Source organism: Macaca nemestrina, chromosome 7 (assembly GCF_043159975.1).
Source record: "Macaca nemestrina isolate mMacNem1 chromosome 7, mMacNem.hap1, whole genome shotgun sequence".
In the NCBI taxonomy this organism is placed as follows: Eukaryota; Metazoa; Chordata; class Mammalia; order Primates; family Cercopithecidae; genus Macaca; species Macaca nemestrina.
The window spans coordinates 37,528,196-37,551,671 of record NC_092131.1 but is presented as its reverse complement, the minus strand read 5'-3'; the positions used below and the strand labels follow the sequence as shown (position 1 = coordinate 37,551,671).

Genomic DNA, 23,476 nt, shown 5'->3' with positions numbered 1-23,476 from the left:
CGAAGGACTCAGAGCGCTGGGAATGCTGGGAATCGTGGTTCCTGCCGCCAACGGATTGCAGTTTCTCACCAGTTCCCAAGGCCACGCATGAGGTGAGCAAGGGGCAAGTTATTCTAATTTGCCATTGGAAGGAGGTGGGAAGGGGGTGGCTAGTAAAAGTAAGGGACCTAAATAAATTGATATTGTCGAGAAAAAAATTTTTTTAAAAATCCCCTGCCATCCTAGAAAATCTCCACAAATTTAGAAAAGAAAAAAAAGTTGTATTATTCTGTAAACATCGAACCAGACCGGAATGAGTGTCACAGGCAATCCACTAATGAGATTGCAAAGAGGGACAACAATATCACCTTTTATGTAGCTAAAGCACACGCACGTTCTCAAGTAAGACGAGTTAACATGGTTTGATATTCAATTTTTGGTAGTTCACCGTTGGAGTGGCCGTCTGTGTTGGTTAATTGCCTTTATCCAAAGGAAAAATAAAACGTTATCTCTGTGACAAACAGGTACTTACGGCTTGGAGCAAGTCGCTTAGGGTAACTCCCGCGAGCGTGGATCATAGGGGCACTGTCTACCTTGATAGTTACATTTCAAGGAGTTGGCTCCCGGGACCTGAAGAAAAAGATTCCTGGGTTCTATCTGACAAGAGGCTTATTTAGCTTTTAAAAAGTTACACACACACACACACACACGCACACACACACACGGATTATAATTAGAATTTGCTCAAGAAAATTTTTTAAGAAAGGGGACTAGGGGAATGGCTCATCCTTTTGGCAACTGGGAAAATTCAGTCTTTTTAATGTTTTAACTCTTACAATAAGGTTAACTCACGACTTAGGTATAACTTTAGGCCAGTCTTCCTGACTTTTGGAATGAGATATTCCAAACTGAACTTGAATGAAACTTCAGGGGTCAAAAACACAAAAGCCTAAAGAACCAGGAAGGTGACAACCTTGTGAAGCAACCTGGAGTTAGACCACAGCGATTGGTGGGGATCTTAGAGGAGTAGAAAGTGCAAGGCCAATATAAAGACATTCAAATTTATAGTAAAAAACCAAAGCAGCAGCAACTATGTTTACCAAACAGAAGGAGATAGGGGCAGATTCGGCAGGAAGGCCTCTTGTTTGCTCACTCTGAGAGAAGTAAAGATGGAATAGTGGAGGCTGGGCGCAGTGGTTCACGCCTGTAATCCCAGCACTTTGGGAGGCTGAGGTGGGTGGATCACCTGAGGTCAGAAGTTCAAGACCAGCCTGGTCAACATGGTGAAACCCCGTCTCTACTAAATATACAAAAAATTAGCTAGGCGTGGTGGCGGGCGCCTATAATCCCAGCTACCAGGGTGGCTGAGGCAGGAGAATTGCTTGAACCCCGGTGGTGGAGGTTGCAGTGAGCTGAGATTGTGCCATTGTGCTCCAGCCTGGGCAACAAGACCAAAACTTCGTCTCCAAAAAAAAAGATGGGGCAGTGGAAATAACACAGATTATGACTTACAACCTGGGCTCAAGTTTCCATTCCATTCCCTTAAACTTGTCTGTCTTTGACCAAGGAATCCTACATCTCTGAACTCTGTTTCCCCATCTTAAAATGGGATTGATAGTAGCTCTTTATATGTTGGTTGGATGAGTGAATAAAATTATCATTATAAAAGGCAGAGAATGATAAATTAAAAAAGTAAAATATAAATAAATGACATTGGGGGCTGGGTGCCGTGACTCACACCTATAATCCCAGCACTTTGGGAGGCTGAGGTGGGCGGATCACTTGAGGCCAGGAGTTCGAGAGCAGCCTGGCCAACATGGTGAAACCCCATCTCTACTAAAAATGCAAAAAAATTAGCCAGGTGTGGTGGTGCGGGCCTGTGGTCCCAGCTACATGGGAGGCTGAAGCAGGAGAATCACTTGAACTCAGAAGGCAGAGGTTGCAGTGAGCAGAGATCGTGCCACTGCACTCCAGACTGGGTGTCAGAGCGAGACTCCATCTCAAAAAATAAAGAAAGAAAATAAAATAAATGACATTGGAATGCCAAGAGAGAAAAGATCAAATAGAAATGGGGGAAAATCAAGAAGTCATCAATGAGGAGATTTGTAAGGAAAAAAAACACAGGGTTTCTTTTAGACCACTGTGGGGGTGGGGGTGGGAGAATCACCTCTCAGTACCTGGGAAAATTGTCCTTTTCATCTGGGCACACAGCTTCAAATGAAATATGTAGGGCAGTGAAAGAAAAAAGTATCCTAAACAAGTTGAGGAAATACTGGTAGTAAGTAGAGTGAGAGATGGGGTGTGTAAATTGCCTTTATTCCCTAGTAGAAGTATGGGAATAATGGTGTCAGAGGCTTTTGAACTGGAGCGACTCCATCTTGAATAGGGGCTGGGTAAAATAAGGCTGAGACCTACTGGGCTGCATCCCCAGGAGGTTAGGCATTCTAAGTCACAGGATGAGATAGGTCAGCACAAGGTACAGGTCACAAAGACCTTGCTAATAAAAGAATGTGGTAAAGAAGCCAGCCAAAACCCACCAAAACCAAGATGGCGATTAAAGTGGCCTCTGGTCATCCTCACTGCTCATCATATGCTAATTATAATGCATTAGCATGCTAAAAGACACCCCTACCAGTGCCATGACAGTTTACAAATGCCATGGCAACATCAGGAAGTTACCCTATATGGTCTGAAAAGGGGAGGACCCCTCAGTTCCAGGAATAGCCCACCCATTTCCCCTAAAACTCATGAATAATCCACCCCTCGTTTAGCATATAATCAAGAAATAACCATAAAAGTAGCAAACCAGCGGCCCTCGGGGCTGCTCTGCCTATGGAGTAGCCATTCTTTATTCCTTTACTTTCTTTGTAAACTTGCTTTCACTTTACTCTATGGACTTGCCCTAAATTCTTTCTTGCATAAGTTTAAAGAACCCTCTGTTGGGGTCTGGACCAGGATCCCTTTCCAGTAACAACGGAAGAACAAGGAAGCTAGCTGGGCATGGGCATGGTGATATGCTTGTAGTCCCAGTTACTCTAGAGGCTGAGGCGGGAGGATCATTTGAACTCAGGGGTTTGAGGCTGCAGTGAGGTATGATTGAAGCACTGCACTCTAGCCTCGGTAACAGAGCAAGACCCCATCTCTATTAAAAAATGATAAAAGTAGGCCAGGTGCGGTGGCTCAAGCCTGTAATCCCAGCACTTTGGGAGGCCGAGATGGGCGGATCACGAGGTCAGGAGATCGAGACCATCCTGGCTAACACGGTGAAACCCCATCTCTACTAAAAAAAAAAAAAATACAAAAAACTAGCCGGGTGAGGTGGCAAGCGCCTGTAGTTCCAGCTACTCGGGAGGTTGAGGCAGGAGAATGGCGTGAACCCGGGAGGCGGAGCTTGCCGTGAGCCCAGATCACACCACTGCACTCCAGCCTGGGTGACAGAATGAGACTCTATCTCAAAAAAATAATACTAATACTACTACTAATAATAAAAGTAAATAAATTAAAAAAAAAAAAAAACAATGAGGGAGCTTTAATATGTAGGAAAGCAAATGACAGAGAAAATGAGATTCTACTCAGAGGAAACAACTGAGAAAAATTATGGAATCAGGCTGGGCGCAGTGGCTCGCCCCTGGAGTGTAGCCTCTACTTCATGGTCCAAGATGCTTAAAATGGATTTGGAACTTCATCATATCTACATTTCAGGAAGGTAATGAAGGAAAGGCAAAGAAGACCTCCTGGAAATGTCACAGACTTATTGTAATCTCAGGGATGGAAATGTGCCAACCATAAAAATCAAGGTTATTACTATCAACTGAAAATGGGAGAATGGATATTGGGATGCCATTGGTAGTCTCTGACACAAGAAGTGACACTTTCTGTCTGAACTAACCTTTCTGTTTATGACCTTGAGTTATGTAAAAAATATGGAATGAAGTGGCAACTTCAATCTATCATTCACAAAATTAGTGGAAACCTCGCCTCACCTTAATCACACCTTGCTCTATTTTTGCATACTTCCTGTCATATATTCACTTTGTCTTTCTAATCTCTCTTGTCTGCTTCAGTCCCCTCCTACTTCAGTATTTTACTCTATCAGCCTCTTTGATGACCAACTCATGAATATGTTTGTATTTGAGACTTATCCACCTCTCCTTTGACATAGCATTTGTTCCAACTTTTTGCCCTTACCTATTTAGTTTCAAATTCCTTCATATTTTATTTTTTCTATGCTTCCTTAGCTGATGAAACTCCTTTCTGATTGACAAACTTTTTTCTTTATTGTATTATTATTACATTTAATCAGATGATATTAGTTTGTTAGTGTTACTGTAACTAATACTAGAGACTGTGTAATTTAAACAATGGAAATTTATTTTTTCACAGCTGTGGAATCTGGAAGTCCAAGATCAGGGTGCTGGTAGAGTTGGTTTCCTCAGAGGCTTCTCTCCTTGGCTTGCAGATGGCCATCTTCTACCTCTGTCTTCACATGGTCTTTCCTCTGTGTGCACACATGTCTGTTTCCAAATCTCCTCTTCTTATAAGGACACCATTCATATTAGTTTAGGGCCCACCCTAAGGACCACATTTTAACTTACCTCTTTAAAGACCTTTTCTCCAAATATGGTTACATTCTGAGGTACTTCAGCAGATGAATTTTGCAGGCATACAACACAGCCCATAGCACAGATTCCAGGGAAGTCACAGCCTTTGGCATTGCATATCTCTGCTCTGGCCCATTACATGTTGACTTTAAAGTTTAGACCTGATAGCAGTATTATTGCTTTAATTTTCAAGTTCTTGCAGAAAGTTGCACTGCTGACCCCAGCTATTGATGACAGCAGGTATCCACAAAGCATTTACAATTATTTTATCTTCTATTCTCCTTTTTAATTGGTACTCTTTATTCTTCTGTATATGTATGCTATCTTTATAAGAAGTCTAATTCAGACCCCTGGCTGTAATGCCATTAATATGCCAGCTGTCATGTCTCTTCACTGAACTTCAGTCTTGTGTAACCCAGTTGTCTACCTGACATCTCAAAATTTAGATGCCTAGCAAGCATCTTAAATTATGATGAAATGAGAATTCCTAACCCTTATACCCCTAAACTGATACCTCCCTTAGCTGTTCCCCTTCCTTGAGGAACTCAGTTTACTCAGTTCACATGAATATCTTAAGAACAGCTTTTGATTCCTTTCTTTCCCTTGCATTCTACATTCAACCCATCAAAAGTATAGTTGTTGCTATGTATGAAATACAGTCTATCTGACCATCTCTGATACTACCAGCTTATTACAAACCATGAGTATGTACTGCCACTACTTCTACTGTTCTTTCTGAAAGTTTTTTCTGCTGCTCACTCGATACCTCCCATCTGTTCTTCCCTCAGCTGGAGCAATCTTACAAAGATGTAAATCAGATCACATCATGCCCCAATCTAAATCTTTCAGTCATTTCCATCTCATGTAGGAAAAAATCAATATCCTTAACATTGCCTCTAAGACCAGATAATCTGCCTTTGTCAAGCTCCCTAACTCATCTACTACCATAACCCCCTTCCCTCATTCATTACATCTACACTGAACTTTCTTGTTTCTCAAACAAATACATTTGATTCAGTTTAGATCTTTGTATTTGCTGTGCCATCTGCCCCACTGCTTCTTGTTCACTGCTTTATCTCCAGTACCTATAAGAGTTGCCAACACAAACTTGGCTTTCTTTTTGTTTATTTTTTTTAAATTATTTTTTGTAGCAATAGGGTCTTGCTGCATTGCCCAGGCCGATCTAAAACTCCTGGCCTCAGGCAATCCTCCTGCCTCAGCTCCCGCAAAGGGCTGGGATTATGGGTATAAGCCATCATGTCTGGCCTTATAATAGGCTTTGAATGAATGAATGAATTTTAGTGATGATGAAACTTAAACTCAGTCACTTGCTAAATGTCACACTGCAGTTGTCATTTGCTATCTCATCACCTGCTGCAGTCACTAGTGTACTAGTTCTACTGCCTGAATTCCTCTCAGCTGTTCTCACTGACATTGCTGATGTGCTCAAAATGAGTCACATACACCAGTGGAATGGAAGAGAAAACCCAGAAGTAAACCCATATATCTACAAAGGACTAATTTTTTGACAAAGGTGCCAAGAACATACATTGGAGAAAAGACAGTCTCATCAATAAATGGTGCTAGGAAAACTGGATGTCCATATGCAGAAGAATGAAAGTAGACCCTCTATCTCTCAACATATATAAAAATTTTAAAAATGGAGTAAAGACTTACATCTAGGACCTCAAACTGTGAAACTACTACAAGAAAATATTGGGGGAAACTCTACAGGACACTGCTTGGGGCAAAAACTTCTTGAGTCATACCCCAAAAGCACAGGCAATCAAAGCAAAAATGGAAAAACAGGATCACATCAAGTTAAAAACCTTTTGCAAAGCAAAGGAAACTATCAACAAAATGAAGAGACAACCCACAGAATGGAAGAAAATATTTTCAAACCACTCATATGACAAAGATTTAATAACCAGAATATGTAAGGAGCTCAAAACAACTCTATAGGGAAAAAATCTAATATTTCTATTTTAAAAATGGGCAAAATATCTGAATAGACCTTTCTCAAAAGACGACATACTAATGGCAAACAGGTATATGAAAAGATGCTCAACATCATCAGTCATCAGCATATCGAAACAGTAATAAGATATCTTTTTATCCCAGTTAAAATAGCTTTTTTTTTTTTTTTTTTTTTTGAGACGGAGTCTCGCTCTGTCACCCAGGCTGGAGTGCAGTGGCTGGATCTCAGTTCACTGCAAGCTCCGCCTCCCGAGTTCACGCCATTCTCCTGCCTCAGCCTCCCGAGTAGCTGGGACTACAGGCGCCCGCCACCTCGCCCAGCTAGTTTTTGTATTTTTTTAGTAGAGACAGGGTTTCACCATGTTAGCCAGGATGGTCTCGATCTCCTGACCTCGTGATCCGCCCGTCTCGGCCTCCCAAAGTGCTGGGATTACAGGCTTGAGCCACCGTGCCCGGCCTTTTTTTTTTTTTTTTTTTTTTTGAGACGGAGTCTCGCTCTGTCGCCCGGGCTGGAGTGCAGTGGCTGGATCTCAGCTCACTGCAAGCTCCGCCTCCCAGGTTTACACTGTTCTCCTGCCTCAGCCTCCCGTGTAGCTGGGACTACAGGCGCCCGCCACCTCACCCAGCTAGTTTTTTGTATTTTTTTAGTAGAGACGGGGTTTCACCATGTTAGCCAGGATGGTCTCGATCTCCTGACCTCGTGATCCACCTGTCTCGGCCTCCCAAAGTGCTGGGATTACAGGCTTGAGCCACCGCGCCCGGCCTAAAATAGCTTTTATCCAAAAGACAGGCAATAACAAATCCTGGCGAGGATATGGAGGAAAGGGAACCCTTGTACACTGTTGGCATGATTGTAAATTAGTACAACCACTATGGAGAAGAGTTTGGAGGTTCTTCAACAAACTGAAGGTAAGTTACCAAAAAAATCCACTAATCCCACTGGTAGGTATTTAGCCAAAGGAAATGAAATCAGTATATCAGAGATGTCTGCACTCCTGTGTTTATTGTAGCACTATTCATAATAGCCAACATTTGGAAGCAACCTAGTGTCCCTCAACAGACGAATGGATAAGGAAAATAGTACTCCATTGTGTATATGTATTACACAACTCCTGGTCTCTATGGAACTTTCATGGTGTGCTACATTGTGTCAGATGGCTGGTAAATGAAGTTCATTGCCCCCTTTGGACCTGGCCCTGTTTATCATAATAGATGGATCCCCGGGTTTCTCAGTGGGGTGTCTGCAAAGTTCTGGTGTGACCAGATCAAAGGTGGCCTGCTTGATCATCGTGAACTTCCTTCTTGACCTCCTGGGATGAGGGCTCAGATTTCTCCCTTTGGGGTGTAGCCTGGGCATATCGTCATCTGAGTCTGGCTGCTCAGGGCCCAACCTTGGTAAAGGGGAGTAGATTGGGGTATGTGGAGGAGGAATTTCTATCTCCTCTGGTGATTCCTGCAATACTGGTTTTTCCTGTTGCTTTCCCTTTGTCTCTGTAGCTGACAGCAAAACTGATTTTCTTTTTTTATCTTAGGCTCGGCTTGAGCTACCAGCATTTTGCAATAAGCTGCCAAGCAGGGCTGCAGCCATGCAGGTCAAATTTGGACTATATTTAGCCATGAGTCAATGTTAGGAGATTGGTCTGGATGCCCTGGCTGTCCTCCAATCCCAGTGAACACCTTAAATATACAGCCAATTGTTTCCCTATCTATAGTTCCTTCGGCCAGCCATCTGACACTAAAAAAGGGCCGCTCTATTACACAGAGAGTTCTCAACCTCTTGGGGGTCAACTTGATCCCATAATCTCCTGCATAACCTTTCCTGAAGTTCTTTAACATACATTGTAATGGGGTGGGTTTTGACAACTTCCCTCTCATTTCCTCCCAATTATTGCACAATTCACTCACTCTTTTACTTTCACTTCAGACTAATTAGACCATCCCCCTCATGGGAGTATTTCAGATGCCACTTAGCTTAGCATCGGAAGGTTTGTATAAACCCCAGACCCGGACCCCACACTCACTAAATTGTGGGGCGCTTCCATAAGCCATATGTGGTAGCCCTGAAAGAAGTTTGCCACTAGTACTGGTCAGTCCCACACTTCACTTGGGGCATATGGTCTATGCTAAGAAACCTGCGGCCCCACACACTTCACTCCCCACATAGGTTCCTTTTGAAACCGCCTCTTTCACACGCATTCACACACTTTCCCGCTCCCAGTTCCTCTTTCCTGGTTGGGGTGTAGGTTTCTTCCTAATTAGAGAGCCACTCTCGCATCCTGGGTCGGAGCACTAGGTACACCCCAGGAGGTGGTCACCAGGCTCCCCTTCCATCCTTATGGGATGGGTCCTGCCTCAGGCCCAAACCTTACCATGCTCCTATAGTGCGCTGTCCCTGGAATTGTCCTGTAGCCCCTTAGGTTCCGTTGCGCTGTCAGGGAGGGGCCCCAAGTCGTGGGAGAGCTGCTTCCTTCTCCGGGTTTGAGATCCGCCAGTGGCACATGAGGTCACGGGTCTCCCCCAGCCTGGGGCCCTAGACCCACAGGCAAAGGAGACAGCAAACCTGTCGTCTCCACTCCTGCCCGGCTCGCCAAAATGTGGGAATCAGGAGACCAGAGAGAGCAATGGGTGGAACAGGAGGATTTTATTAGGTGGTCACTGACTCAGTGGATTCATATCCAAAGGCTGCACCAAACAAGACAGGACTTGACTTTTATACATACATCTGAAAAGGGCGTGAAACCCATAAGGTGGATAAGCAAGCTTACAGAAGCAGAACAAAGGCAGTTCATGAAACAGTGACAGGTTGTACAACTCAGGCATGTCATGTGACCATTGCCATACTGCACAGCTGGAAAACAGGAACTTACAAAATCCTTGCAAACTTGCAGAAATAATTGTGGGAGCAGATCAAAGGATAATGGTATAGGAAAAGAATTTCAAAGGGGAAAACTGTTAAGAACAACTTGTTTTTCTTATCCTTGCTCTGGGTTGGGGAGGTGTTGGGAGAGTCTCTGGAGCTCATTCCTTTGGGCTCTGGCTTTTCAGATAGTATTATCAAGGCCCCACTAGGGCTCTGCCTATTGTTGGCATTGGAGTGAGTCAGCCAAGTACAGGAGTACTTGTTTTTCCCTTTACTTATTTTTCTTTTTACATTTTCTGCTTCATTAACTCACATGATCACAAGGTCATCAGCAGGCTAGGGGCAAGGAGAGCCAGTCCAAGTTGTAGAACTGAAGAACTTGGAGTCTGATATTCAAGGGCAGGAAGCATCCAGCACAGGAGGATGGAGGCTAGGCCAGTCTCTCTTTTCACAATTTTCTGCCTGCTTATATTCTAGCTGGGCTGGCAGCTAATTAGATTGTGCCCACCCAGATTAAGTGTGGGTCTGCCTTTCCCAGCCCACTGAGTCAAACATTAATCTCCTTTGGCAAAACCCTCACAAACACACCCAGGATCAATTCTTTGTATCCTTCAATCCAATCAAGTTCACACTCAATACTAACCATCACACCACTATTTTCTCTTCACAGGATATGAGACTTTACAGCCTGGTAAAAATGAGCTATTGTGACCTACACATCTAGAAATAAGCCATCCTAACCATGAGAGATCACATGAAACAAGACCAGAGACTCATTTCCTTGTAAAATGCTTTCTCCAAAGATTTTTAAAAAGAAAAGGGGGGAAATGTGAAAGGAAAATATCTTGGGCCCCCTCAAGCTGGGAACCACTGAGGGCAAATCTGTCTCCCATTCTATTCAAAGTCATCTCTGTGGTCACAGAGATAGATGCATATTTTGATTGCCTCCTTTGAAAATACTTATCAGAAACTCAAAAAAAATGCAACCATCTATCTCTCACCTACCTGTGATCTGGAAGCCCCCAGTGGGGGGGCCTTGCTTTGAGTTGTCTCCACCTTTCTGGATGGAACTGATGTGCATATATTGATTGATGTCTCATGTCTCCCTAAAATGTATAAAACCAAGCTGCGCCCCAAGCACATGTCTTCAGGACCTCCTGAGGCTGTTTCATGGCTGCATCCTCAACCATGGCAAGATAAACTTTCTAAATTAACTGAGACCTGTCTCAAATTTTGGGGGTTCAGAATCCATAAGTCTCTTTTTATTTCTTGATGATTAAAGTCACATTTACTAAAAGGCATTATAGCTTTTATTTTTTCTTCAAAAATATTTGATCCTAGTGTTTATCCTTCTTTAAGTCAATTAATTAGAGCTCTTTTTAAAAATAGACATCACACACTACACCTATATAACCACACAGATAAGCAGAAGCAGATCCAGTAGTTATCAGATTTTCAGTTCTGCAATCTCCTAGTTGAACTGTTCACCTCTGAGTGGTCCCTTTAAGAGCATGGCTAGGAAAGCATGCAGTTTCTAGGGCCTAAAAAACAGGTATAGCTGAAAGACAAAATCAGATTTTGAGAAGGATTCATCTGCCTCCAATTCCTAGGGCTCCATGAGGAAAACAGGGGTCTCTCCCAAAATGGAATCTGTGGCACCTTTTCTGTTTTTCCCAAGAAGCCCCAGGCCATCAGAAATTATTTTAGGGCCTCTCATGCATGCCGTAAGGGTGGCAAGACACAATGGAGAAAAAGAATTCACCTGAGAAAAAAAACTTTTTCCACTAAAACAAGATCCAAGAAGAGAAAAACATAAAGGCCTTTTAAATATACCTATAACTTGGATATCCACTTTTAGTTAAGATGAACACTCTTTAAGAAAGTCCTTTTAAATCCCTTATTATGCAACTTTGGCCATGCCAAGGAGTCAATATTTCTAGCTTTTGAACTTTATGAAACGTAACTTCCCAGGTGCTCACAGAAAGGAAAATTCAAGGTGGTTCATGGAAGGAAAGAGAATCAACAAATGGTAAAGGTCACACAGGTATCAAACCAGAAAGGACTCATTCCCTAAGCCAGGATTGAACCTGGGCCACCGTTGTAAATGGCAGAGGCTAAAACAAAGCACTGCCACATGGTTACAGGTCATGCTTCTAAGTACGTAAAATATGATGGAGGCCTTCAGTAAAGTTTGCCACTGACCAGTTTTCCAGGCTGGCTCGAGCAGAAGGCCTATGGAGTCCTAGGCCTACATCCCATCCTAAGGTACCTCTCTTTCTTAGAGAACCATATAGAGAGGCATGCAAAGCACACCAGATTGGCTACAGCTTAAGACCAACCTCCCGAATCCTTTTTCATAATTAAAACTTTACAGAGAATATAAACAGTGATGCTTACCATTCCCTTTACCAGTTTGCACAGGGGGGCGGGGGGGCAAAAGCTCAACTGGTTAAAAAAAAAAACCCTCCTACCCTTTTGCCAGCATGTCAGGCTTCTGTGTTCCCTCCCCACTGAGCTCAATCCCAAGACAACTAGTTTAAGGCTTGGGAAGTTAACTTTTCCCAGTTTGGAGGCTACATCTGAGGGGAGTGTCCTGCAGCATGGGGACACAAGCATCCATCTGTGAACAGAGGAGGAAAAAGGAAAAATATGGCATTTTTTAAAAGGAGCCCCAGTACTCAGGATGCATTCAAAGAGGTACAGACTGAAGATGAAGGGCTACTCATCTAGAAAGAGGGGAGCAATGTGTCCCTGGTTCCCTTCTCTTCCTAGCGAATACCCAGGTAGAGAAAGCAAGGCATGTCTCTTTCTTTCTTCCATCCTTATATTTCTGAGTTCCGGCAACCACAACAGGTTACCGCCCATGGGTATCAAAGCAGCTTTCACCCATGTTAACAGATGGGTCTAGGGGGTGGAATTATCTTCTCTTACCCACATATGCCCTATCTCCCCTGCTGTCAGTAGCCTTTGAGTTCCTGAACTTGGAATTGAGTTTGGGTAAAAAATGTTTCTGGGGGGTTGAATTGCATGGACTCCTTATAAGCTGAATGCTAAGGTGAAGCTGTGGATTTGAGTCCTTCTCCAACAAGGGATAGAAAAGAGTGTCTTTGAATTGGGGTCCCAATCTAGTAAAACATCTTCTGAAAGGGGGAAAAAAAAAGCCTTTCACATAAAAGTTAACTTCTGACCTGGTAGAGAAAGGAAAAAATAACCTAAATGCTGGGCTGTGTTAATTGCTGAAAAATGGAGAAAAGAAAAAGATGCCTGGGGAAGAAACCTCTTATTCTTATGCAAATGAGTTTCTTCAACTGGGAGAGAAACTTTTAATTGCTGTTTCTTCCCTGGGGCTTGGACCGAGCTAGACCCCTTGGCCAGGGGAGGGGAAGACTCCATGGGTATGTGACAGGAACGCTGGCCAGCTGTTGGTGCAGAGTGTGGGACCCTGAGGCTGCCTTGGGGCCCGGGCAGTTTCCTCTACCCTCAGAAGAAGTGTGAGGACAAAAACGCTCAGAAATGAAAGGGAAAGAGATTTTTGGGTCCGCACTTTACTCGCCCCTCCTCATGTCCCTCTACGGGCTACCAAATGATGCAGGATTTTTTTGCTCCTTAGTTCAGCTGAAATCCAGGTTTCTGTCTCACAACCAGGAAAAATTAGGCACTTGGACAAATTGAAGGATGAGGAAGGTAGATCTCTTAGGCAAAAACAAAGCTCAGCAAAGAAAGAAGGGGTCCCGCCAACATGCTACCACCTCACAGATTGAAGACCAGGCCACTTCACACAAGCTGAAGAGGCTGGGCCCCTCCCCCAGCATAAGATGTAAATTCCTGATGGCTCCACCCCATTCTTCCAGTGAATATACGGGCCCCCAGTTCATTGTGAGCCTGCTCAGGCAAGACCATGGGCAGTTTCCCTTATCTGCCTCCTGCATCTATCAGCTCTATCTTTCCTAATAGACGGATCCAAGTCTCATCATTGTCATCTTCTCAGAATTCTCCTTTTTCTCCTTCCTTACACAAAATGTACTGTGCCACATATACTTCTCTTAATCTTGTTTTTTAAACTTACTGACCCTGGAAATCATTGAATATTAATGTAAAGAGATAATCCTTTTTCATTTATGACTGCATATTATTCATGATGTAGAAGCATTGCTGTTTACTTCATAGCTTTCTAATGATGGAATTAGAATTGTACACAAAGATTTGGTAGTACACATTATCCCACAATAAACAATTTTGTACAGATCTGATTTGATCTCTTTGGAATGTAACCGTTTATATTAACACCTCCTAAAAAATGACATACTTAGGTATAAATCTAACAAAACATTTGGTATTAACTATTTCTCTATGTTCAAGTTTGCTGATTTTTTTCTCTATTCTCTGTCCTGCTGTTGAGTCATCCAGTGAGTTTGGATTTGGTTATTGTACTTTTCAGTTCTAAAATTTCTATTATTTTCATTTTTATATTTTATATTTCTTTCCTGAGACTTTCTCATTTTTTGCTCCAAGTTTCTATTTTTTTCATTTTAGTCGTATTTGTAATTGCTCATTGAAGCAGTTCATGATGGCTATCTCAAAATGCTTATCTTTTTGTTGTATGTCTATTGGCATTAAAATGTTACATACTTCTCCAGATTGCTTGAGGTTAAAAGAAAACTCACGGATTCACCACCATATTATTCCTTAGCTCCCAGGGTAGGTAGCTTCTCTGCATGATTTTCTCTACCTTTCTTAACCTTCTTATGTTTGTTTTCTATTTAAAATACAGTGTTTTTACTTGCACAATAAGTCCTCACATCAGCAATAGGTTCTCAGAAACTGTGACTTTAACAATGCAAAGTAACATATAACAAAACAAATTTTTATTTGTCTCATCAGTGTTGTAATGAAACACATTGGACAAAACAATGTTATTTCAGTACCTACTGTACATTGTTTCACCTAAAGTTGCAGTTTCCAAGAACCTATTCATGACATTGAGGACTTACTGTACTTACTAGGAGTAATAGGAAGAAATGTGTGTATTCTATCTTTTCTGGAACCAGAAGTTCTTAGTGCTGATTCTACAAAGAAATAAATGTTGTCCGGGTGCCTGTAATCCTAGCACTTTGGGAAGCCAGATCACTTGAGCCCAGGAGTTTGAGACCAGCCTGACCAACATGGAGAAATCCTATCTCTATAAAAGATACAAACAAAAAAAAAAAACAGCTGCACTTCAGCCTGGGTGACAGAGTAAGACCCTGTCAAAAAAAAAAAAGAAGAAGAAGAAGAAGAAGAAGAAATAAATGTTATTCCTTCTTACAGCTAGAGAGATCAAGCCAAGCTGCTTTCAGAAGCTTTCATTCTTTTCCCACCTATAGATCTTGCAGGTTACTATTTGTTGAAGCAGGAATTCTATTCTTCCTCACTTATCTTTCTCCCTGCATAGGGTTTCTTTGCTCTGCTTACTAGTGCTACTGGCTTGCTACTAAGCTTTTTCCATGATTGAATGTATGTGATTTCCTCTACTCTCATTTTTTGGGGCTATGTATACTTAATTGTAAGTGATGTCTGGTATAAAAGCAGAGGTTATCCACTGAGTCCAGCGGAAGACAAACCTCTTTGTATCTATCCCTCCTAAGGCAGAGGTGTCTCCAGTTTTGCCTGTATGAGCAAAACAGTTTATAAAAAGGAACCTCGTCAGATTTCTAAAGAAACCAGCATAAATAGTAGAATCTTTTCCAGCAGGAAGTGGAAGGGGACTGTAATTAAAACTGCTTCTAATTGATGGTTATCTCATGAGGCTCTGATTCTACCAGGTAAATTAAGAGTTGACAAGAATCTAAAACAGAAACTCCCAAAGTTAGAGTTAATATTTTATTAAATTAGTCCTTATCCTGTGTAGTTTTTATATATTGAACTCACCTTATTGATTATATATTTTAACAAACACTATACCATAAATTCTCCACCAACCATTTTGAGCATATTTTTCTCCAAAACATTATAGTCTAATAGGAGATGCAATTTTTAAAACTCACGTATAAAACAGAAAATAGCAAGGATATAAATTTTGTCACACAAAAATGTATTGCATATTATAGTTATAAAGAGAGTTACAGGATGTTAATGTTTTCTGGATTATTTAGGAAAGATTTGATAATGGAAGTGGAATTTGATCTTGCCCTAGAAAGTTACCGTAATTCAGTTCAATGGGAAAAGTGATTAGACAGTCTAGACCAATGCAATGGCATGAGCAAAATTACAAACCTGTGCTGTCAGGGTTCATAGACTGGAGGTGAGGAGACAACCCAATTCCAACTGGATTGAATTTGGAAATGAGTATAGAAATAGCAGGATGAGAGCAAGATATTCTTGAGAGTCTATTATTATTTCTGTAGAATTGAAAGTTCCTTGTTGCTAAGTAGCTAAATCTAGAATTTAGTCACCTGAGAGACAAAAGGGAGAGGGCTTATGTTTCCCTTTGCTCTGTGGCCTCAGCTACAAACCATTGATAAAGGGTGGTATAAACCATCTACACAGAAATGGCCATGGAAACTACTGTTTGTTCTGATGGTAAGTCATCAACTTTGGTTCTATGCATAATTTGGTATCCAGAGTAGTCCACTGGATGCTGTGAAGTCTCTGAATTTTTGTTTTGTTTTCATTTGTAAAGATATGAGTGACTTGAGCATGGGTGTAGGTAGGGTGATGAACTATTCCAGTTGGGTTGGGACTGAGGGGATTGCTGGGTGCAGGACTTTCAGTTTTAAAACCAGGACTGTCCTGGGAAAATCAGGATGAGGTAGTCACCCAAATTGCCAGTAAGGAATAGAAAAAGTAGTAGAAGATGAAGATGCAGTTGAGAGTAGGGAAAATTGATAGAAACAGTCCTCAAGTAGGTGGGAGAGATGATCTGGAACTATGAGGGGCTAATGAGACTAGAGAGGGAGTGAGGTAGAGAAGAGGTAAACGTAGGTGGATTCAGACGGTGAAAGGCCTAGAAACCATTTTGTCTTTGAATTTGGTATATATATCTATCTCATACTCCAGAGAAAGAAATCCATTTTATATTGTGACATTGTGGCCTTCCACACACTTAAACCCAAATATTTGGCACTGTGTGTTCAAGAGTTGCTAAGGATCTTCTAGGGATGCCTTCTGATATTTCTGTTCTATTCCCTTAAGGAAAACAACTGCAGGCTATAACCAGCTGAATTACTTCCATGACTCTAATGGGACAGATACTAGTGACAGACAGATAGGAAAATAGTGCATTAGGGCATTGGAATAAGAGGGAAGATGGGTAGAGAGGGGTCTTGATGAATTTGAAACAGCTGTGGGGAAAGGAAGAGTTTATCAAACATGAATAAGTGGGCTGTTAGCTCACTGGACAGTCCACTGATGTTAGAGGACATGGATTTAGAGTGGGACCACCTCACAGTATCCCTGGTAGAATGATGGTACTTCAGGAGCTTTGGTCTCTGTAAGCCCTAGGAATGAAGACAATGAATCTGGCTTACAGATATTTTTGAAGTTATTCTCCTGTTATTGCCTGCTCTCATGCTGAGCTCCAAGAAAAAGAATAATATGATACGAGTTTGTGTAGCTTATCAGTCCTTTCCACAACATTATATCTTTGATTAGTGCTTCCCATTTTCAATCTTCCCAACCACAACAACTGTCACTCCATAATAAGCAGAAAACATATCAAGAGAAATACCGAGAACAAATCTGGCAGTTAGAATTTCCTCCCAATTCAGAGATCTTTGTTCTTTGAAGTTTTGTCTATGAACTTTGCTTTTCTCTTCCATGCTACTTGCACCTCATGGAATAAGGTGCCTAACTTGCAACAGTGAAAACCGCCCAGATGAATCCAACCTCTTTAGGCAAGTTGATGGCAAGGATAATGTTCAGACTGAAACAAGTTTTCCCCATCTTCCAGCATCCACATAGCCAATCTAGGACAAGAAAAGAAAAAAACCTTAAATACTTTATATTAGAAAGAAAAGGTACTTGGTTAACTAACTCTACTGTGATTGAGAGACAATGAGAATGGATTTTCAGCTACTGGCACTATACATAAATGATGAAACTCAGAATATTGAGGAGGTGCGAATGCAATATCCAGGAGAATAAAGAAAACAGCAATGTGGCATAGAAAGTTTTGAAATATCTACTGGATTTTATATCTCTATTCCTTAGGCTGGGGATCCAGGACAAGCCATTTCAGTTTTGATTTCTATATTCTCTTTTTAAGCCTTTCACAAACACATTGGTTTTGGGATTTTTTTTTTTTTTTTTTCCAGAGTAGCATTGGTGTCTTTGATGTAGGAGTGGAGAAAGTATGTGAAGATTTAATGCAGTTCCTGCCCATCCCCGACCCCCCAACAATCTCTGTCACAGTTAGGACTTTAGAGAGTTAAAGATTTTGGCATACAGTGCTTGAAGGGATTAAACTGGTAGCAGAGCTCGAATGGATTGGAAGACAAGAACATTGAATGAAATGGGAGACGATGAAAGAAAAGTGGGTTCTCTTTGAGTTTGAGAAACAGGTATAGCAGAAGTAAGGGGGAGAACTGGGAGAACTAAAATTGTTGGTAAATTGCTTAGGATATATGAAATTGTGTGTTGACAAGGTATACATTATGACTATGAGTGAGTGGGCTGAATTACACTGAAGATGAATTGAAGAGGTTAAAAAAAAAAAAACTTAAAAAACTCTGTCTTGTTTTCAGATGGGTTGTTTTCAAATACTTGCTAATAGTACTTTAAGATGAGGGTAGGATTTATGGTGGAAAATAATTTTATTAGTTAGGGGCCAGAGCCTTTCAGTTTTGTCCAAGTGTGATAAGGGTGGTTGAAGAGACATCTGAAAAATAGTGTAGTCAGATATTGCAGGATAAATGATTTGGCGTTGATGTTGTGGGCTGTGGAGAACAGGAACTCTGGACCTTGTGGTACATGTGATTTCTGAGGATGGGGTTTCTCAAGAGGAAGCCTTTAGGCAAGCAGTAAATTCTATTAAACCTCAGGTTTAATAAGGTAAGTAGATGTAGGGAGCTTTCTGTGAAGAGGTTCAGGATGGAGTTGGTTCATTCTCTCTCTCGCTCTTTCTCTCTCTTTCTCTCCCTCCTTTTGTCTTTAAAGGAAGACTCTGGAAAGCACAAGGGAAGTTATAAGAAGAGAATATAAGGAAACTTGAATCAGGGCAAAGAAAGCATTGATTAGAAATGGATTCAAAATCCAGGAGATGATTGGTGTTGCGTCAGGCATGTTCATTTGTATATCTTCTATGTAAGTCTTCTTAGATTAGCTTGATTTAAATGCTTTTCCTTTTTGTTCTTATAAGAAATGGCACCTACCTTCATCAATACATTGATCACAGTCAGAGATGAAATTAAGTTTTTGGGCCTGATGCACCTACAAGATGAGGGCCCACTTTGAGAAAAACAATACCAAGTTACAATTGCAGAAAATAAGTATGAAAATGAGGATCTATTTAGCATAGGAAAGAAGCCACAACAAATTATAAATATTAAAAGGTTGAAAACGCCATAAACATCACAAAATTTAATCCCCTCATATTTATACTAATCAACTTCCTGACTCACTTCCATAATACCTTTTCCCTACAGTTTTCAAATTGCTTCTTATTTAATTGCCTCCCTTAAGAGAATTATTTTGTTATAATTTCTATAGCAAGAACTGAAAGGCATTTGCCTTTCCTTAGTATGTTTAATAGAAATTTAGTTTGTATTATTAATAATTTAGAAAAGAAAATTCAGCTTCACAGCTTGTTATTGGTAATGAGATAAATAATTAAATTTACTATTGTCAAATTTTAGAAAACCTTTATTAAGTCTTTTATGTGTGCAATGTAATATTTCAGGGTGTTTGAGATTTTTCTTGTATAGTGACTAATTTTGATTACTTATAATTATATGACTTTCATAAAGTCCATTGCTGAGCCCCTTACAGGGTCTTTATAGAGGTCTGTACAATGAGGATCCCTGAAGCATAAACTTTGTTATCTGGTTTTGATCATATTATATTATAATTATCTGTTTTTTGTTTGTTTCTACACATGCTCAGTGCTTATTAGCCTCACTTTTGACAGTCATTTGAGACTATGATGAAATATATGGACGGACACTCTCCTCAGCAAAAAAAAAAAAAGTCATGAAATATATAAAATATCGAATACAATATTATAGACCTCCTGAAGCTTATTCTTGCTCCTGCCACAAGTTTCTGCACTAAATTGGTAATTTATTTAATGCTCTGTATTTTGATTTTCTTTCTCTAATATCTAGAACAATGTCCTGCACTTTATATGCTCCAAACACATAAAGACTTGTTTAATAAATAGAAAAAGAAATAGATAAGTATTGCCAGCCAGACTGTATGACAGGTGCAGAAATTCCCTACTTTCAAAAACTCTTGGTAAATATATTTGAGCAAACATTGGGACTTTTCCCTGGCAATCCTAAAATGCCAGACTCTCCAACGGTTTTGCCCTAATAAGACAAGAGTTCCTTTTCCCAAGACCTTTAAACTGCACAGATTCTCATTTTCTCTTCTGAAAGCTTTTGCTTTTGTCTTTGGGTTTCTCCTATGGCTAACTGGAGAGAACAACATTATTCTCTCCTTACCTTAAATCATGTCAATGTTTCCTGAATTTTTTTTTCTTTTCTAAAAATTATACTACAATATGAATACATTTTAGTAGCATTCACTTACAATCCAAGACACAATTCCTCCTCCCTCTTTCCACTTTTCATTGTACATAGAGCTCTATGAGGCATTACAGAGGATACTAAAATGAAAGAAAATCATAAACCATGCAGTCAAGAATCTTTCAGTCTAATGAAGTTATGAGTAAAGATGAATACAATGAGGACTAGTAAATAACTTTGAGATGAAGAAACTAAAGTAAATCATAAGACTGATGCAACTTGACACAGAATTGTGATTGTTTTTGATGTTTCCAGTTTGGACAGTCAAAGGAGACACTATCAATAGTTATTGCAAGGGCAACAGGTATAAACTAATATTATCTTGGACAAATTGAGATATAGAGTCACCCTACTCTTAAGTTTCTTTACTTTTGCTTTTACTTTTTATTATGGACATTTTCATACTGCCTGTAAAGACTGAGATAACTATTTACGTACCCGTCTTCCAACTTCAACTATTATCACCACGTGGCCAATGTTGTCTTTTCTGTACCCCCTAACTTCCCACCCTTATTTACTAAAAGCAAATCCAATGCATTTTCTTGATTCATAAACCAGTTTTTCACCACTCCATTCTTTTTCTCTCCTGATTTCCTTACTTATCACCTTTCCAACCCATATTTTTATTTTTACTTCCAGCACTGCAGTTCTGATCTAACTCTGCCAGGACACAGATCCATAGGGTCAGCCCTGCATCCTGAGCAGCTTAGAGGGAGGAGCCAGACCAGAAGTGCCTCACACTTTGTCCTCTTCTGCTCTGGACAGATGGCTCCATGACGACAACTTCATAATGGCAGTGGATGGGACACTAGTGTACATCAGGGTCGCTCTTCTGCTGCTCTGGCTTGGGGTGTTTTTGTCCATTTCTGGCTACTCTCAGGCTGGGCCCTCCCAGCATTTCACTTCCCCAGAAGTGGTGATCCCCTTGAAGGTGATCAGCAGGGGCAGAAGTGCAAAGGCTCCTGGATGGCTCTCCTATAGTCTGCGGCTTGGGGGAAAGAGACACGTTGTTCACATGAGGGTCAAGAAGCTCTTGGTTTCTAGACACCTCCCAGTGTTCACCTACACAGATGAGCATGCCCTCCTGGAGGATCAGCCCTTCATCCCAGATGACTGTTACTATCATGGTTACGTGGAGGGGGTCCCTGAGTCTCTGGCTGTGTTCAGTGCTTGTTTTGGGGGCTTTCGAGGGGTATTACAAATAAATGGCCTCACTTATGAAATTGAACCCATCAGGCACTCTGCCACATTTGAACACCTGGTTTATAAGATAAACAGTAATGAGACACAATTCTCAGCTATGAGATGTGGCTTAACAGAGAAGGAAGTAGCACGCCAACAGTTGGGATTTGAAGAGGCTGAAAACTCAGCTCTGGAACCAAAATCTGCTGGTGACTGGTGGACCCATGCATGGTTTCTGGAGCTAGTTGTTGTGGTGAACCATGATTTCTTCATTTACTCTCAAAGCAACATCTCAAAGGTACAAGAGGATGTATTTCTTGTTGTCAACATAGTGGATTCCATGTATAAACAGTTAGGTAGTTATGTAATTTTGACTGGAATTGAAATTTGGAATCAAGGAAATGTTTTCCCAATGACAAGCATAGAACAGGTCCTGAACGATTTCTCTCAATGGAAACAAATCAGTCTTTCCCAACTACAGCATGATGCTGCACATATGTTCATAAAAAATTCACTTATAAGTATACTTGGTCTAGCCTACATTGCAGGAATATGTCGTCCACCTATTGATTGTGGAGTTGATAATTTTCAAGGAGATACCTGGTCTCTTTTTGCCAACACTGTGGCCCATGAGTTAGGTCATATTTTGGGTATGCAGCATGATGAAGAATTCTGTTTTTGTGGGGAAAGAGGTTGCATCATGAATACTTTTAGAGTGCCAGCAGAGAAATTCACCAATTGCAGTTATGCTGATTTTATGAAGACCACTTTAAACCAGGGATCATGTCTGCATAATCCTCCAAGATTGGGGGAAATCTTTATGCTAAAGCGCTGTGGGAATGGTGTGGTTGAAAGAGAAGAGCAGTGTGACTGTGGATCCATACAGCAGTGTGAACAAGATGCCTGTTGTCTGTTGAACTGTACTTTAAGGCCTGGGGCTGCCTGTGCTTTTGGGCTTTGTTGCAAAGACTGCAAGTTCATGCCATCAGGGGAACTCTGTAGACAAGAGGTCAATGAATGTGACCTCCCAGAATGGTGCAATGGAACATCCCATCAGTGTCCAGAAGATAGATATGTGCAGGACGGGTTCCCCTGTAGTGACAGTGCCTACTGCTATCAAAAGAGATGTAATAACCATGACCAGCATTGCAGGGAGATTTTTGGTAAAGATGCAAAAAGTGCATCTCAGAATTGCTATAAAGAAATCAACTCTCAGGGAAACCGTTTTGGTCACTGTGGTATAAATGGCACAACATACCTAAAATGTCATATCTCTGATGTCTTTTGTGGGAGAGTTCAATGTGAGAATGTGAGAGACATTCCTCTTCTCCAAGATCATTTTACTTTGCAGCACACTCGTATCAATGGCGTCACCTGCTGGGGTATTGACTATCATTTAAGGATGAACATACCTGACATTGGTGACGTGAAAGATGGTACTGTGTGTGGCCCAGGAAAGATCTGCATCCACAAGAAGTGTGTCAGTCTGTCTGTCTTGTCACACGTCTGCCTTCCTGAGACCTGCAATATGAAGGGGATCTGCAATAACCAACATCACTGCCACTGTGGCTATGGGTGGTCCCCTCCCTACTGCCTGCACAGAGGCTATGGGGGTAGTGTTGACAGTGGCCCAGCATCTGCAAAGAAAAGAGGATTTTTGCCACTGATTGTGATTCCTTCTTTGTCTGTTTTGATTTTCCTGTTTACTGTTGGGCTTCTTATGTATCTACAACAGTGTTCTGGTCCCAAAGAAACTAAGGCTCATTCATCAGGTTAAGAAAATGTCTCTAATTTAATATTCCATGCATTATTACAGTTTAGTCTCTTGGCAGTAGAAATGGTAGTACATCCCTGAAACAGCATATTTCTGACCATTTCCAGAAAGCTGCAAAGATCTTCCCTTACGTCAGAACCACAAACATTGTCATTAAGTTCAAGTTATTCTTAACATGTTTCTATCTATTGTTCATTGTTTTAAGCAGCAAATAAAGCTACATCCTTCCCTCGCTTTAGTCCTTGTTGTGTTTCTTGTGCACAGAGATGACTTATGGGAAAGGCATGAGATGTGTCTGCATCAGAGAGTCCAGGGGTGAGGCTTACCTCTCTACTGACATTTATCAATGTGGGAAAATTACTTACCTTTTCTGATGTTCTGC

At 41.1% G+C, this 23,476-nt stretch overlaps 2 protein-coding genes across 24 annotated transcripts in view; one reads left to right on the top strand and one right to left on the bottom strand.

The window, feature by feature from the left end:
* Position 1: 1 nt before the first annotated feature.
* The window catches only part of LOC105472920 (ADAM metallopeptidase domain 21), a 27,697-nt gene continuing 4,222 nt past the window's right edge, over positions 2-23,476 (top strand). For 2 of the 15 annotated variants that reach the window (XR_011625778.1, XR_011625776.1), the window contains exons 1-2: positions 15-92; positions 7,344-7,466. Coding sequence is in view for 8 of the 15 variants with exons in the window: in XM_071099950.1 (XP_070956051.1) it covers positions 20,929-23,097 (2,169 nt within the window). In the remaining 7 variants the exon portion in view is untranslated. Of the gene's footprint in view, positions 93-7,343; positions 7,467-15,558; positions 15,976-18,549; positions 18,697-19,494; positions 19,667-20,777; positions 23,327-23,476 lie in introns of those variants that run through there. The other 13 variants (XM_071099950.1, XM_071099951.1, XR_011625774.1 and 10 more) reach the window with 13 other exon arrangements.
* The window catches only part of LOC105472918 (disintegrin and metalloproteinase domain-containing protein 20-like), a 21,398-nt gene continuing 15,251 nt past the window's right edge, over positions 17,330-23,476 (bottom strand). For 2 of the 9 annotated variants that reach the window (XR_011625782.1, XR_011625780.1), the window contains 2 exons: positions 22,733-22,841; positions 18,527-18,556 (listed from right to left, as the gene is read on the bottom strand). The gene's annotated coding sequence lies outside the window, so the exon portion shown is untranslated. Of the gene's footprint in view, positions 17,361-18,526; positions 18,557-22,732; positions 22,842-23,476 lie in introns of those variants that run through there. The other 7 variants (XR_011625786.1, XR_011625781.1, XR_011625787.1 and 4 more) reach the window with 7 other exon arrangements.